At 49.2% G+C, this 15,477-nt stretch overlaps 1 protein-coding gene across 3 annotated transcripts in view; it reads left to right on the top strand.

Annotated features, from left to right (window-relative positions):
• LOC139260149 (STE20-like serine/threonine-protein kinase) overlaps positions 1-15,477 on the top strand; it is a 146,895-nt gene that overhangs the window by 109,662 nt on the left and 21,756 nt on the right. For 2 of the 3 annotated variants that reach the window (XM_070876365.1, XM_070876364.1), the window contains exon 12: positions 1,865-2,044. In XM_070876365.1, coding sequence (XP_070732466.1) covers positions 1,865-2,044 — 180 coding nt within the window. Of the gene's footprint in view, positions 1-1,864; positions 2,045-11,734; positions 11,828-15,477 lie in introns of all 3 variants that reach the window. The other variant, XM_070876363.1, reaches the window with a different exon arrangement.

The following is a 15,477-nucleotide window of genomic DNA, read 5'->3' as shown; positions in this document are numbered from 1 at the left end:
TCTCTTTATCCTCCACTGGAATGTACTACTCTGTGCTGTGCCAGACCAACTCTTAAATATCGCCCACAGTTTCACCAATTCCCCTCAATTTTTCCAGGCTCAGTCTTTTGTCCCTTCCTAGTGTGTTCTCCAATCAAGCAACCTTCTTTTGGACTACTTTCTCCTGTTCTGTTGTATTGTTAAAGCTAATTATTTTTGAACATTTAAAATTTTTCTCTTCCTTTCATTTGCTGGCTCTGTCAATCACCTAGAATCCAGCATTGCAGCTTTCTTTACAGACTTATAAACAGTCTTAAATGCATTCTATAAATCCCTGACTATTAAAAGTCCCGCAGCTGTGTTCCCCAATCTCCGACGGAATAGTTAAAGCTCCCCATTCTGACACTGCTATTTCTGCACACCACCCTGAATAGTCTGGAGATTTTCTCCACTTACTTTCAACAACTGCATCATCTGTAACAGACCCCAATATAGTAGCATGCATTACCGTTTTTATTTGTTAGCTCAACCTATATAGACTGCAGCTATTTGGTATTAATGGAAATATCTTCCCTTTCTAATGCTGGAACCCCCTCGATCACTCATTCTCTGCCCCTCTCTCTGGACCGCTCTCTTCCCCCCCCCCCCCCCCCCCAATCACTGATCCTCCGCCCCTCCCTCTGGAACCCTCTCGATCACTGATCCTCCGCCCCCTCCTTCTGGAACCCTCTCGATCACTGATCCTCCGCCCCCCTCTGCAACCCCCCTCGATCACTGATCCTCTGCCCCTCCCTCTGGAACCCCCTCGATCACTGATCCTCCGCCCCTCCCTCTGGAACCCTCTCGATCACTGATCCTCCGCCCCCTCCTTCTGGAACCCTCTCGATCACTGATCCTCCGCCCCCCTCTGCAACCCCCCTCGATCACTGATCCTCTGCCCCTCCCTCTGGAACCCCCTCGATCACTGATCCTCCGCCCCTCCCTCTGGAACCCCCCTCGATCACTGATCCTCTGCCCCTCCCTCTGGAACCCCCTCGATCACTGATCCTCCGCCCCCTCCCTCTGGAACCCCCTCGATCACTGATCCGCCGCCCCTCCCTCTGGAACCCCCTCGATCACTGATCCTCCGCCCCCTCCCTCTGGAACCCCCTCGATCACTGATCCTCCGCCCCCTCCCTCTGGAACCCCCTCGATCACTGATCCTCTGCCCCTCCCTCTGGAACCCCCCTCGATCACTGATCCTCTGCCCCTCCCTCTGGAACCCCCTCGATCACTGATTCTCCGCCCCGCCCTCTGGAACCCCCTCGATCACTGATCCTCCGCACCTCCCTCTGGAACCCCCCTCGATCACTGATCCTCTGCCCCTCCCTCTGGAACCCCCTCGATCACTGATCCTCTGCCCCTCCCTCTGGAACCCCCTCGATCACTGATCCTCCGCCCCTCCCTCTGGAACCCCCTCGATCACTGATCCTCCGCCCCTCCCTCTGGAACCCCCCTCCCTCGGGAACCCCCTCGACACTGATCCTCCGCCCTCCCTCTGAAACCCCCTCAATCACTCATTCGCCAGTCCTGCCGTTTTGCATTTCCTGACGCATCATTTTTTTAAAGTTCTAACCCAGAATGTTTAGTTCTCCTTCTGACCTGGATGAAGTGGAGTCTTGGTTTTGGTGCTGTAGTGGTTCTATTACTGGACTAATAACCCAGAAAATGTGAGTTCAAAAGCCACCTCGGCACTTTGAGAATTTGAACTCAGTTTTTAAAAAAAATCTGGAATGAGATTGTATCAGAAAAGGTGACCATTTTGAGGAGGGATTGTTTGTTATTAAATACCATTTGAAACAATTCTGGGACTATCCTGTTTCACAATCTAAATTTGGCACAACAGAGTAAGAAGCGTCAGTACGACCAGGAGATTGAGAACTTGGAGCGGCAGCAAAAGCAGACGATCGAGCGGCTCGAGCAGGACCACACCACCCGCCTGCGGGATGAGGCGAAGAGAATCAAAGCCGACCAGGAGAAGGAGCTCTCAAAGTTCCAGAGCATGTTAAAAAATCGCAAAAAGGAGGTAAGAGGCGACACAGGAGGAGAGTATACCATCAGGGCAGGGAGCAATACAGGCTGGTGCACTGTCCGAGTGGTGTCGGTCCACACACAGCCCAGGAGTAGGAGCAGAGCGGCTGGGACACAGGTGTTGGGGGGGGGGTGGGGGGGTGGTGGTGGTGGTGAGGGGAGCAGTGCAGCTGAGACACAGGCTGGGGGGGTGGAGATGGTAACTTTTACTGCACTGTGCTTATATTGTACCCCTCACGGTGATGTTTTGACAAACTGAGCCATTTTGATTAATATTCCCAAAGAGAGTAAAGGACAGCGCCTCTGCTCCAGGCACCAATTGGATTGCTATTATTACAGAGAACCAACTGCAAACTAATAAATTCGGGTTAGAGCTGGAAAATAGTCCCGCTCGCTTCAGAGTGTGAGGGCCAGAGGTTTTACTGGTTTTACTAAAGCACATTGCAGTGTTGCCATTTCGAAATGCTCTATATAATGGAGACATTCAGACACATGGTGTGGCAGTATCTTGGTGCCAGCAGCCTATCTGTCAATGTCTAACTATTTTACTATTGACTAACCCTGCTGACTAATGGGTAATTTTCTGCCTACAATACTCACCTAGTCTGTTACCTGCTCTGCACTTCAACTCCTTAAAGTCACAATTTATAAATATCATTCTAATGTAAGCCGGGTTTTCCAGTTGCTCAGTAACAAAGGGTGAGCTTTATGTGGGCTGGGAGCAGGAGAGTTTCAGGTACCAGGATAGGAGATACATTCAGTTTAAAAATAGATTTGTCAGCAAAGCCACCATTTAGTGTAAGACTAAATCTTCTAAATGCAAAGATCTCGATTTCTGTATTGGGAGTGGCTCCATTGGGGCTCAGCAACCCAAGACCAATCGGCCAGGACTCTGCTCCTTATTGTTTTGCAATGTCCTGGGGAATGTGCAGATGGATGAATGTCACATGAGGACAGGTTGGGTCTGTCGAGACCTCCCTGCGGTTGAATAGCCTGCTGATATTCAATGAGATCACACATGAATGGCTGCTGGGTTGAGATCCTGTTGGGCTGTAGGTGTCGGTAAAACTACCCCAGCAAGAGTATGCACCCTCAGGAGAGCCGGGGAGAGAGCAGGAGGAACTTTGTGCACCAAGCAATAGAATTCAGTCAGCTTGGAGATCAAACAGTCCAACAGAAATACATGTCAGAGTAATAGATTCCAACAGATTGGAATCAATGTCTGTGTCTGAGAGACACAGACATTGATTGGCTAATAGATTGTTGAGTAGGAAAATGTACAAATCTTCAAATAAATCTATTGTTTAAATTTATTACACAGAAATGGAAAGGATGGGGAGCCCTAGGCCGAGTAACATTGAGGACATTACACAGATATGGAGGGGTCAGTCATCCTGGGCAGAGTAACGCTGAGGACAGATATGGAGGGGTCAGTCATCCTGGGCAGAGTAACGCTGAGGACAGATATGAAGGGGTCAGTCATCCTGGGCAGAGTAACGCTGAGGACAGATATGGAGGGGTCAGTCATCCTGGGCAGAGTAACGCTGAGGACAGATATGGAGGGGTCAGTCATCCTGGGCAGAGTAACACTGAGGACAGATATGGGGAGGGGTCAGTCATCCTGGGCAGAGTAACACTGAGGACAGATATGGAGGGGTCAGTCATCCTGGGCAGAGTAACACTGAGGACAGATATGGAGGGGTCAGTCATCCTGGGCAGAGTAACGCTGAGGACATTACACAGATATGGACGGACAGTAACAGTGAGGGCACATTACATAGATACCGACGGGTCAATCACGCTGGGCAGTAACACTGTGAGGCTGTTGAAGAGTAACACAGACTGCCTTTCAAAGAGTGCTGTGCAATGAAACCTGGTCACATCTATGTTACTGTCCAACAGCTATACATCCTCTCGGTGTTCCTGTGCGCAGGGCTGCCTGGGTCACATCGATGTAATCGGTCCAGGACTCTGCATTGGATTGGGTGGATGAGCTGGTGGAGGGTCTTGCTGTCTGTAAGGTACAGAGAGCTGTGCGTAATATGGATGATTAGTACGCACTTGGCGTTCTCCCATTCAGTAACGTGCGTGGTCTGGGTTTAGATGAGGCTGTACGCAAACTCAACTTGCTCTTCTTTCAACTGGCGCTCTGGGTACTTTGTTCAGATTCTCTTTATTTCCGGTGCCTGGAACTCTGGACTTGCAGGAAGTCGTTCACTAGCTCCAGGTGATGCCACACTGTACATTCTGCTTCACTCTCATTCACTGCTGTGCTGATCAGTTTCGAGTCACTTACTGTCTGAGCTCTGCTAACAGCGTAGGTTCTTTCTCTGTGTTGTGTCACTGATAGAAACATAGAAAATAGGTGCAGGAGTAGACCATTTGGCCCTTCGAGCCTGCACAGCCATTCAATAAGATCATGGCTGATCATTCCCTCAGTACCCCTTTCCTGCTTTCTCTCCATACCCCTTGATCCCCTTAGCCGTAAGAGCCATATCTAACTCCCTCTTGAATATATCCAATGAACTGGCATCAACAACACTCTGCAGCAGGGAATTCCACAGGTTAACAACTCTCTGAGTGAAGAAGTTTCTCCACATCTCAGTCATAAATGGCTTACCCCTTATCCTAAGATTATGTCTCCTGGTTCTGGACTTCCCCAACATCGGGAACATTCTTCCCGCATCTAACCTGTCCCGTCCCGTCAGAATCTTAGATGTTTTAATGAGATCCCCTCTCATCCTTCTAAACTCCAGTGAATAAAGGCCCAGTTGATCCAGTCTCTCCTCAAATGACAGTCCAGCCATCCCTGGAATCAGTCTGGTGAACCTTCGCTGCACTCCCTCAATAGCAAGAACGTCCTTCCTCAGATTAGGAGACCAATCCAGGTGAGGCCTCACTAAGGCCCTGTACAACTGCAGTAAGACCTCCCTGCTCCTATATGCAAATCCCATAGTTATGAAGGCCAACATACCATTTTCCTTCTTCATCGCCTGCTGTACCTGCATGCCAACTTTCAATGACTGATGTACCATGACACCCAGGTCTCGTTGCACCTCCCCTTTTCCTAATCTGTCGCCATTCAGATAATATTCTGCCTTCGTGTTTTTGCCCCCCAAATGGATAACCTCACATTTATCCACATTATACTGCATCTGCCATGCATTTGCCCACTCACCTAACCTCTCCAAGTCACCCTGCAGCCTCTTAGCGTCCTCCTCACAGCTCACACCGCCACCCAGTTTAGTGTCATCTGCAAACTTACACTCAATTCCTTCATCTAAATCGTTAATGTATATTGTAAAGAGCTGGGGTCGCAGCACTGAGCCCTGCGGCACTCTACTAGTCACTGCCTGCCATTCTGAAAAGGACCCGTTTATCCCGACTCTCTGCTTCCTGTCTGCCAACCAGTTCTCTATCCACGTCAGTACATTACCCACAATACCATGCACTTTGATTTTGCACACCAATCTCTTGTGCGGGACCTTGTCGAAAGCCTTTTGTAAGTCCAAATACACCACATCCACTGGTTCTCCCTTGTCCACTCTGCTAGTTACATCCTCAAAAAAATTCCAGAACATTCGTCGAGCATGATTTCCCTTTCATAAATCCATGCTGACTTGGACCGAACCTGTCGCTGCTTTCCAAATGCGCTGCTATTTCATCCTTAATGATTGATTACAACATTTTCCCTACTACTGATGTCAGGCTAACCAGTCTATAATTACCTGTTTTCTCTCCCTTTTTAAAAAAAAGTGGTGTTACATTAGCTACCCTCCAGTCCATAGGAACTGATCCAGAGTCGATAGCCTGTTGGAAAATGATCACCAATGCATCCACTATTTCTAGGGCCACTTCCTTAAGTACTCTGGGATGCAGACTATCAGGCCCCGGGGATTTATCGGCCTTCAATCCCATCATTTTCCCTAACACAATTTCCCGCCTAATAAGGATATCCTTCAGTTCCTCCTTCTCACTAGACCCACTGTCCCCTAGTACATTCGGAAGGTTATTTGTGTCTACCTTCGTGAAGACAGAACCGAAGTATTTGTTCAGTTGGTCTGCCATTTCTTTGTTCCCCATTATAAATTCACTTGAATCCGACTGCAAGAGACCTACGTTTGTCTTCACTAACCTTTTTCTCTTCACATATCTATAGAAGCTTTTGCAGTCAGTTTTTATGTTCCCTGCAAGCTTCCTCTCGTACTCTATTTTCCCCCTCTTAATTAAACCCTTAGTCCTCCTCTGTTGAATTCTAAATTTCTTCCAGTCCTCAGGTTTGTTGCTTTTTCTAGCCAATTTTTATGCCTCTTCCTTAGTTTTAACACTATCCTTAATTTCCCTTGTTAGCCACGGTTGAGCCACCTTCCCAATTTTATTTTTACTCCAGACAGGGATGTACAATTGCTGAAGTTCATCCATGTGATCTTTAAATGTTTGCCATTGCTTATCCACCGTCAACCCTTTAAATATCCTTTGCCAGTCTATTCTAGCCAATTCACCCCTCATACCGTCGAAGTTACCTTTCCTTTAGTTCAGGACCCTAGTTTCCGAATTAACTGTGTCACTCTCCATCTTAATAAAGAATTCTACCATATTATGGTCATGCTTTCCCAAGGGGCTTCGCACAACAAGATTACTAATTAATCCCTTCTCATTGCACATCACCCAGTCTAGGATGGCCAGCTCTTTAGTTGGTTCCTCGACATATTGGTCTAGAAAACCATCCCTAATCCCTGGCACTGGTAGCAATCCTGAAATTACTACTTTTGAGGTCCTACTTTTTAATTTAGCTCCTAGCTCCCTAAATTCATCTTGTAGGACCTCATCCCGTTTTTTACCTATATCGTTGGTACCTATATGCACCACGACAACTGACTGTTCACCCTCCCTTTTCAGAATGTCCTGCACCCGCTCCAAGACATCCTTGACCCTTGCACCAGGGGGGGGCAACATACCATCCTGGAGTCTCAGTCGCGGCCGCAGAAACGCTTATCTATACCCCTTACAATCGAATCCCTTATCACTATTGCTCTCCCACTCTTTTTCCTGCCCTCCTGTGCAGCAGAGCCAGCCACGGTGCCATGAACCTGGCTGCTGCTGCTCCCCCCTGATGAGTCATCCCTCTCAACAGTACCCAATGCGGTGTATTTGTTTTGCAGGGGGATGACCGCAGGGGAGCCCTGCACGACCTTCCTTGCACTGCTCTTCCTGTTGGTCACCCATTTACTATCTGGCTGTGTACCCTTTACCTGCGGTAAGACCAATTCGCTAAACGTGCAATTCACGTGTTATGCTTCTCCTGTACTATGTGGGAAGTCCCTGACTTCCCACATAGTACAGGAGGAACATAACACGTGTCCGAACTGTCCTGCCATGACTTAACCCTTAGATAAACTTAATTTGGCAACAACAATGCTAAAAGGTTACTTACTGATTAAGAAAAGAAAAAAGAAAAGCTACTTACCAATCACCAGCCAATTACCCCCCTGGCTGTGACGTCACCTTTCGATTTCTTTCTACCTTTTTGCCTTCTCTCCCCGCTGCAGCTGCACCAGCTGGCCTTTATAGGCCTCACCAACGCCTCGAACTCCCGCCTCTCCGACTGCCGCCGCCTCTCTGCCGCTGGGCCTTTATAGGCCTCACTAACGCCCTGAATTCCCGCCTCTCTGACTGCCACCGCCTCTCCTCTGCCGCTGGGCCTGTCTTTGCCTGTGCCTGTCTTTGCTCCTGTGCACTAACCCCGGTCTCTCGTTACTGTTTTACACTTTTAATAAATGGGAAGAAATTCACAGACCAGGTGGCCACTGGTCAACCCACAACTGTTGGCAAGAAAGTCTGCCGGGGCCCAGGGTGGAAACTGCCCAGCAACACACCTCCTGTCCGTACAAGAAACCGTCTCTAACCACCGCTGAGTGGCCAGCGGCTCCTCACTGGCTAAGTGCTTTCCTGAGCGCTTTGGTCTTTCTCTACAGGTGGTATGTGGGCCAGGCGGCTCCCAGGACACCGCCTTTCCTCACTGCAGGGTGAGCTCTGGGTAACATCATGGTGGGGCAATCTTGCTCTAGCAGCTCGCGACTAACTTTAACCTCTGCCTAGCCTGGCAATCAGTTCCTGCCAAAACTCCAAGTTGAATATGGCAACACTGTTACTGGACAGGGACAGAGAAGGCTTCGTTGGCCTGCAGGGGTTAGAGAACATGAGGTCTGCTACAGAAACGCAAAATCTGTCGATCTGTGAATGGCTTTAATATTTCACATATACGGTCTCTGTAATTCTTGCTAACTTTTTGTGGTTTATGGACCACAAGTTCTGGGTATAATCATCTCCAACCTGAGACTAGATAAATGAATGGTGGGATGACATGGCTCTGTTAGAAGCACTTGAGAAATACAGACATCTCAATGAGGCATCGATGTGGTAAGTGCGGGTGTCATCACTTTGGTATGTCTTTCCAGGAACTGGAGAATCGCATCCAGAAGTCTTGACCTCGTATTCTACTTGGCCAGTCTCCTATGGTGTATACAGAATGTGGACATGACGAAGATTGTCTACATTGTACGGTTCGCTTCATTCTTCAAAGGGAGACATTCCATGCCCTGGGAGTGTTTGATGGGACAGTGTAGAGGGAGCTTTACTCTGTATCTAACCCGTGCTGTACCTGCCCTGGGAGTGTTTGATGGGACAGTGTAGAGGGAGCTTTACTCTGTATCTAACCCGTGCTGTACCTGCCCTGGGAGTGTTTGATGGGACAGTGTAGAGGGAGCTTTACTCTGTATCTAACCCGTGCTGTACCTACCCTGGGAGTATTTGATAGGACATTAGAGAAAGTTACAGAGACCTAGGAACACTTGATACTGATACTAAATTCAAGGCGGGGCGATGTTGCTCCCCCCAACCTTTGCGCCCCTCCTGTTGATCACAGAATTGTTTCAAAGAACAATCTCTCACTAGCTCGATACTGCTGGTTGGGAACAGTTCTATTTGTGCAGGTAAGTCGTGTATAGGTTGGCCCTGTGATATAATGACGCCATGTTGCATTGTGTTGTTGTTCAATGGAGACTGGTACCAGAGGCAGGTATAGTATCTGTACAGCCAATGTCAATTGTAAGGTTGGCTAGTGCTGAGCATCAGAGTTAGATCTTCACAGCAGGTCACAGTGGCCTTGTCCCCGGCGGGTGGCCCGGCGCGTGTCCCCGGCGGGTGGCCCAGCGCTTGTCTGGCGGGTGCCCCAGTGCATGCCCGGCGGGTGGCCCAGTGTGTCCCCCGGGTGGCCCAGCATGTGCCTAGCATGTCCCCGGGTGTGCAGGAGGAACAACCCACCTCTGGTACCAGGCCGTCACTGCTTTATTTGTATTGTTACTGTTAATGTTTTATAGATTATTTTTGTTGCTGATTTCACTTTGATTTATGTGCATGTCATGTCTCTCTCTATTTTGGCCTGGAGCACTTCGCCCTGCTGACTGGGTCTCTCTGGCATGGCGTGTGGTGTGATGTGTCTGAGTGGCAGGTGGTGATTCCCAGTCTTCTGCTGAAACTTCTATCTCCAATAACTGAGGCAGCAGAGTTGCTTGGTGTAATTATCAAAATAGGAGTTAAAACACTATTCAGTGAGATTAAATTGTAATGAAAGAAGGTAAGCAATGAGAAGAGAATAATTTGCATTGACAGCCCTTCCAATATTGGAAAATTTATGCTGGAATTCCTGTTCTGTTGAAAAGCATGTCTATTACTTCCAGCATGTGTCAGGCTATTGTGCCGGGATAGTCCTCTGGTGCTGCGGTTTGGGGACATGGGCCAGTGCACAGCAGTGACGTCTGTCTCCTCGCACTGGGCTGTGGGCAGAGACTGGCAGATCCTGTGCCCCCCCCCCATGTCTCTTACTGGCCTATCCTGGCATGCTGCTAACAATGGTCGTGGACAAGGTCCCAGCCCAATCTCTGCCACTTTCTCTGCTGAGAGAGAATTAGAAGGCGCAGGGCAGAGCTGGGCAACACACAAACTAAGCTTGAGGGTTCAGTATGGAATGCAGCAGCACTGTGCAGTCAGCAGAGAATCGCTGCCACACCAGATCATGCAGATGCCAGCACAAATGAGACTTCCTGCTTCACCATAGACTGGATTGTCCTACATGCTGAGAGTATTGGATCACAAGCTTTTAAGGAATACTCGTGCTACCTGTTGTAAGTTTTGCAGACGGTGTACACCAAGCAACTGCAGTACATGCCTCAGGCTTATCCTGGGATAGCTGCTTCTTCCGCACTGAGGAACAACTCCGCTTGTACAGCTGTTCCTGCACAATTCCGACTTCTTAACTTCGTAACTGGCTGTCTTCTCCGATCTACTAACTCTGGTGACGTGTTCACACTCCTACATTCAAGTAACTGAAGGAAGCACCAGCTTTCAGTCAGAAGGAGGCATCTAACTGCAAATAGAAAGGGTTTAGTCACCAACTAGCTGCCGACACCTTCCTTTGACATTTGTAGTTTTGACTTTTAACCCAATTTTAGATCTTATTCCTCCCATTATCTCCTCCTTTGTCCCATGGCGAATGCTCAAAGGCAAGAGCTGGATCTGTTATGGCACTGTGTCTACATGTAGGTGTTGGAAATGGGAACCTGTGCTTTGTGCAGTCGAGCTTTGCCTGGTGTTGCTTGGTGGCTGATTGGCCTTGAGTAGGGAAACAATCGATTTGCTAATCCCGTTATATCCTGCAGCAGCATCACCAGTCTGTGGAGAAGCCCCTTCGCCCCATACATTCACAATATCCGGTCAGGCCGGAGGACTTTCAGCCCTGAGTGTTTCTTTCTAATCTACCCATCAGGTGTGCTTTTTTACATCCTGGCAGGTTAAGTTGCTGCAGACTATAACACACTGCTCTCCATAACTTTATAGTCTAAACACATCCTTTTAATATGTGAGTTCTGAGAGTTTTATATTGTAGAAGTAATGCTTATTTATTTCCAAGATTGAAATATGCTTGGCAATAGCCTGCTCTTTAACACATCACAGTGTCAGCTTGGTTCAGTGGGGAACACTCTCAACTCTTGAGCCAGAAGGTCATGGCTTCAAGCCCCTCTCCAGAGACTTGAGCACATACCCAGACTGAGGGAATGCTGCACTGTTGGAGGTGCAGCTTTTCAGATGAGATGTTAAACTGAGGCCCCGCCTGGTGTAAGAGAGCCCATGGTACTATTGGAAGAAGAGCATGGGTATCCTGGCCAACATAAATCAACATTACGAGCACAGATTACCTCGTCATTCATCTCATTACTGTCTGGGATTTTTCTGTGTAGAATGGCTGCTGTATTTTCCTACATTACTGGCACATGTCATTAAGAGTACACTTCATTGTATGTGAAGTGTTTTGAGATGTTCCACATCTTTCTATAATTATCAATGTATTTTTAAAGTTGGTTCCCCAGATGTAGCACATCTGCCGAAAGCTTTTCAGTACTCACGTGTTAAAAATCTGCAAAACAGCAAGCCCCTTTTACTCACAGCCTTTCCAAAGAATTCTGAAACGCTAGCAACTTGTGGTTTGGGATTTTCGATGGTGATACTAACCCTTAACCCTGTGCTAAACAATGGCGCTGATTTAACCCAGCCTGGCCTGTGGCCTTGACTGCTGAATGCCTCCTGTGTAAAAGGAATGTACTTCCCCCAACCCTCTGCATGCTTGTAGGTTAAAAATGAAGTGGATAAACTCCCCAGAGAACAGAGAAAAGAGCAAATGAAACGAATCCGAGAGGAGCTTTGGCAGTCCTTGCATGTTCAGGTAACTAGCAGCTGGCATTACTCATCAATGTGCCACTTCCCTTACTGACAAAAGCATATCTGTCTGAATAGAAATATCCTCTGCAGCCAATGTAAACTTTGCTAACCACTGTCCAGCATTGTGTCACTGCATGTCTCACAGTTAAAATATTTGGATGTTGCTATAAGCTCTGCGGGTAAGTGTATCCCTGGCCTGTGCTGAGTTGCATGACCGTTGCCAGATTGATGGTAGGGAATGCTACAATTGACCTCCGTCTCCTTGGCTTGCAAGGGGCGAGAGTAGCCAAGTTTCCTGCTTCTAGTCACTATCCAGCGACTCTGCGCGAAGTGCATGTGTGTGAACATTGGATGAGGATGAGGACAGGAGCAGCCGGCCTGTTGCTACTCACTGCTTGGGCATGAAGACTGGCCCCTTGGATGAGGCCCTGGAGGGTGCTGAGCTTTCGTGAGCCTGTACCTGACCACCTCCAGGGGCCGAGGTGAGAACATTGTATTGGGAGTGGGGAGGAGAAATGCCAGATATCGAGGGTAAATGCTCGGAAACCAGAGTCTTAACTGTACTGGGTCAATTCAACAAAGACAGGTCTCAATGTTCTTTCAGTGAAACTGTCGGGGCACGGGGCACCAGCAGTATGCCACTGGATCGTTGAGCTGGCAAAATGAGGAGGCTTGGGACGAACAAATAGGGTCTCCTCTGTTTGCTTGAAATGGATCAGTAAATGTGTTAAAACAGCACTCCAGAATTTATATGGACTCGCTAAATCCACAGAGTGATTTGAACCATTTTGGGGAACAGGGCAGAATGGCAGAGATGAGCATTTAAAACTGGTGGAAAACATTTATTTCCGTTTCTGTGTCGCTCCATTTTCCACTCAAAACTAGGGGAAATTAGTGAGAAGATTTCTTTGAAAAATCTGCTATTGCTTGTTAACCTTATTAACGAGCTTTCACTGAAAGATACGGCAGATTTCCATTGGGGAAATTAAAATAACTAGCAGTTAGTTCACAGGTTGTTTACACAGAAAAATCACCAATTTATTTCTAATAAACATCCACAAACCAGCCTTTCACAGTCCAAGTCAGTGAATCAGGCTGTATAAATGTGCTGCCATTTTAATTTCCTCCACCTTCCTGTAAACAAAATGAGCACAATTTCAGACGTGTTCTGATTGGTCAGGTTTCTGCCAGTGAAGCAAACTAAATCCTGGAAAATAAACTTTCCCTGCAGAAGCTGAGAGATTTGCATTTCCGTTCGGTGTCTGTGACCAAAATGGATTCTTTCTGGTTAGTCACAGCACACTTGGGGATTAAGATTGGTTACTGCTCGCTCTTTTTGAAAGCTGCAGACAATATGTTCGTGTCTGGTTTTGGAACTAGTGATGTGTGGACTGATTGCTGCTGCTGGCCTGGTACGGGGATTTATCTCATGTATCATTCAATGGGTCAGGCCATTCCATTCCGTTACAAGCATCCTGTGGGGCCTGTTTACAGTACACGTTTGTTTGACAGCTGTATTTGTACGGGCAAATGCTGTTTGCATTCTGTGAATGTAGTTTTAATGTCCTTGTTCTGCAATATCAAAGGAATCGGTGTATCTTGGACAGTATTGCAAAAGACAGCAGTCGGTCTGAAGTCAGTGGGTGTGTGAGGCTCGTCGGAGAACTCCATAGTAAGCTGTAGGTACACATACGAGTCATCAAAATCCATGTTGGAGCGTAGGTACATAGGAGTCCGTGCATTCCATGGTAAATCATGGTATATATGGGCCCAAATTTCCCCAGGAGTTACTCCGTTTTTTTTTGGAGCAACTTGATTTTTCTGGAGTATCTTTTTAGTTGCAATTCTGGCCATTTAATTTGCGCCAGTGTAAGTGAGTTAGTTAGGTTTTTTTTTTTGTTTCGTTTTTTTTTCCAAAAGGGGGTGGTCCCAGCCACTTTCACCTGTTTTGACCAGCAAATAGTAGCTCCAAACTAACTTAGGCCAGTGTATGTTGCCACTTCTGTCCGCACAGAAAAACCTTACCTAGAGTTAAGAAATTGGCGCAAGTAACTACATTAAAAGCACCACCAAGCACCAAACAAAGCACGAAAAGTAATAAGCATTCAATAAAAAATAAAGAACTGAAATAAATAATTAAATTAACAAAGAACTGAAGTAAATCCTACCTTCAACTAAACACGGCAGCGGCAGGCCGTGCGGGAGTCCCTTCAGCCTGGGATATGTGCGGGAGAATGCGGCATCTGACCGGGGGGGGCGGGGGGGCTGATGAGGAAGGGAGAAGGCGCAACATGGCAGGCTTTGGGGGTGGTGGGTGGTGAACACAGCATCGTAACGGTAGGGGAGATATACACAGCAGGACACCCGACCCTGTCGGATAAAAACTTCTTCACTCCACCACCGCCTCCCCCCCCCCCCCCCCCCCTCCGGCCAGATCAAAACTCTTCCCCTATCCCCCCCCTCCCCAAAACTCTTCCCCACCGCCCCCCCCCCCCCGCAGAAACTCCCCCCCCCGCAGAAACTCTCCCCCCGCCCTCCCCTGCAGAAACTCTCCCCCCGCCCCCCACAGAAATTCTTTCCCCCCCACGCAAAAACTCTTCACCCCCCCCCAAACTCTCTTCCCCCCCAAACTCTCTTCCCCCCCAAACTCTCTTCCCCCCCAAACTCTCTTCCCCCCCCAAACTCTCTTCCCCCCCCCAAACTCTCTTCCCCCCCCCAAACTCTCTTCCCCCCCCAAACTCTCTTCCCCCCCCCCCAAACTCTCTTCCCCCCCCCCCCAAACTCTCTTCCCCCCCCCAAACTCTCTTCCCCCCCCCAAACTCTCTTTCCCCCCAATCCCCCCCCCCAATCCCCCCCCCATCCCCCCCCCCAAACTCTCTTCCCCCCCCCCCAAAACTCTCTTCCCCCCCCAAACTCTCCTCCCCCCCCCAAACTCTCTTCCCCCCCCCCCCAAACTCTCTTCCCCCCCCCCCAAACTCTCTTCCCCCCCCCCAAACTCTCTTCCCCCCCCAAACTCTCTTCCCCCCCCCCAAACTCTCTTTCCCCCCAATCCCCCCCCCCAATCCCCCCCCCATCCCCCCCCCCAAACTCTCTTCCCCCCCCCCCAACTCTCTCCCCCCCCCCCCCAAACTCTCTTCCCCCCCCCCCAAACTCTCTTCCCCCCCAAACTCTCTTTCTCCCCCCCAAACCCCCCCCAAACTCTCTTTCTCCCCCCCAAACCCCCCCCAAACTCTCTTTCTCCCCCCCAAACCCCCCCCCAAACTCTCTTTCTCCCCCCCAAACCCCCCCCCCAAACTCTCTTTCTCCCCCCCAAACCCCCCCCCAAACCCCCCCCCAAACTCTCTTTCTCCCCCCCAAACCCCCCCCCAAACTCCCCCCCAAACTCTCTTTCTCCCCCCCAAACCCCCCCCCAAACTCTCTTTCTCCCCCCCCCCCCCCAAACCCTCTTTCTCCCCCCCCCCCCCCAAACCCTCTTTCTCCCCCCCCCCCCCAAACCCTCTTTCTCCCCCCCCCCCCAAACCCTCTTTCTCCCCCCCCCCCCCAAACCCTCTTTCTCCCCCCCCCCCCAAACCCTCTTTCTCCCCCCCCCCCCAAACCCTCTTTCTCCCCCCCCCCCCCAAACCCTCTTTCTCCCCCCCCCCCCCCCAAACCCTC

The sequence above is a fragment of the Pristiophorus japonicus genome, chromosome 3 (genome assembly GCF_044704955.1).
Source record: "Pristiophorus japonicus isolate sPriJap1 chromosome 3, sPriJap1.hap1, whole genome shotgun sequence".
In the NCBI taxonomy this organism is placed as follows: Eukaryota; Metazoa; Chordata; class Chondrichthyes; family Pristiophoridae; genus Pristiophorus; species Pristiophorus japonicus.
This window is presented reverse-complemented; position numbering and strand designations above follow the sequence as displayed.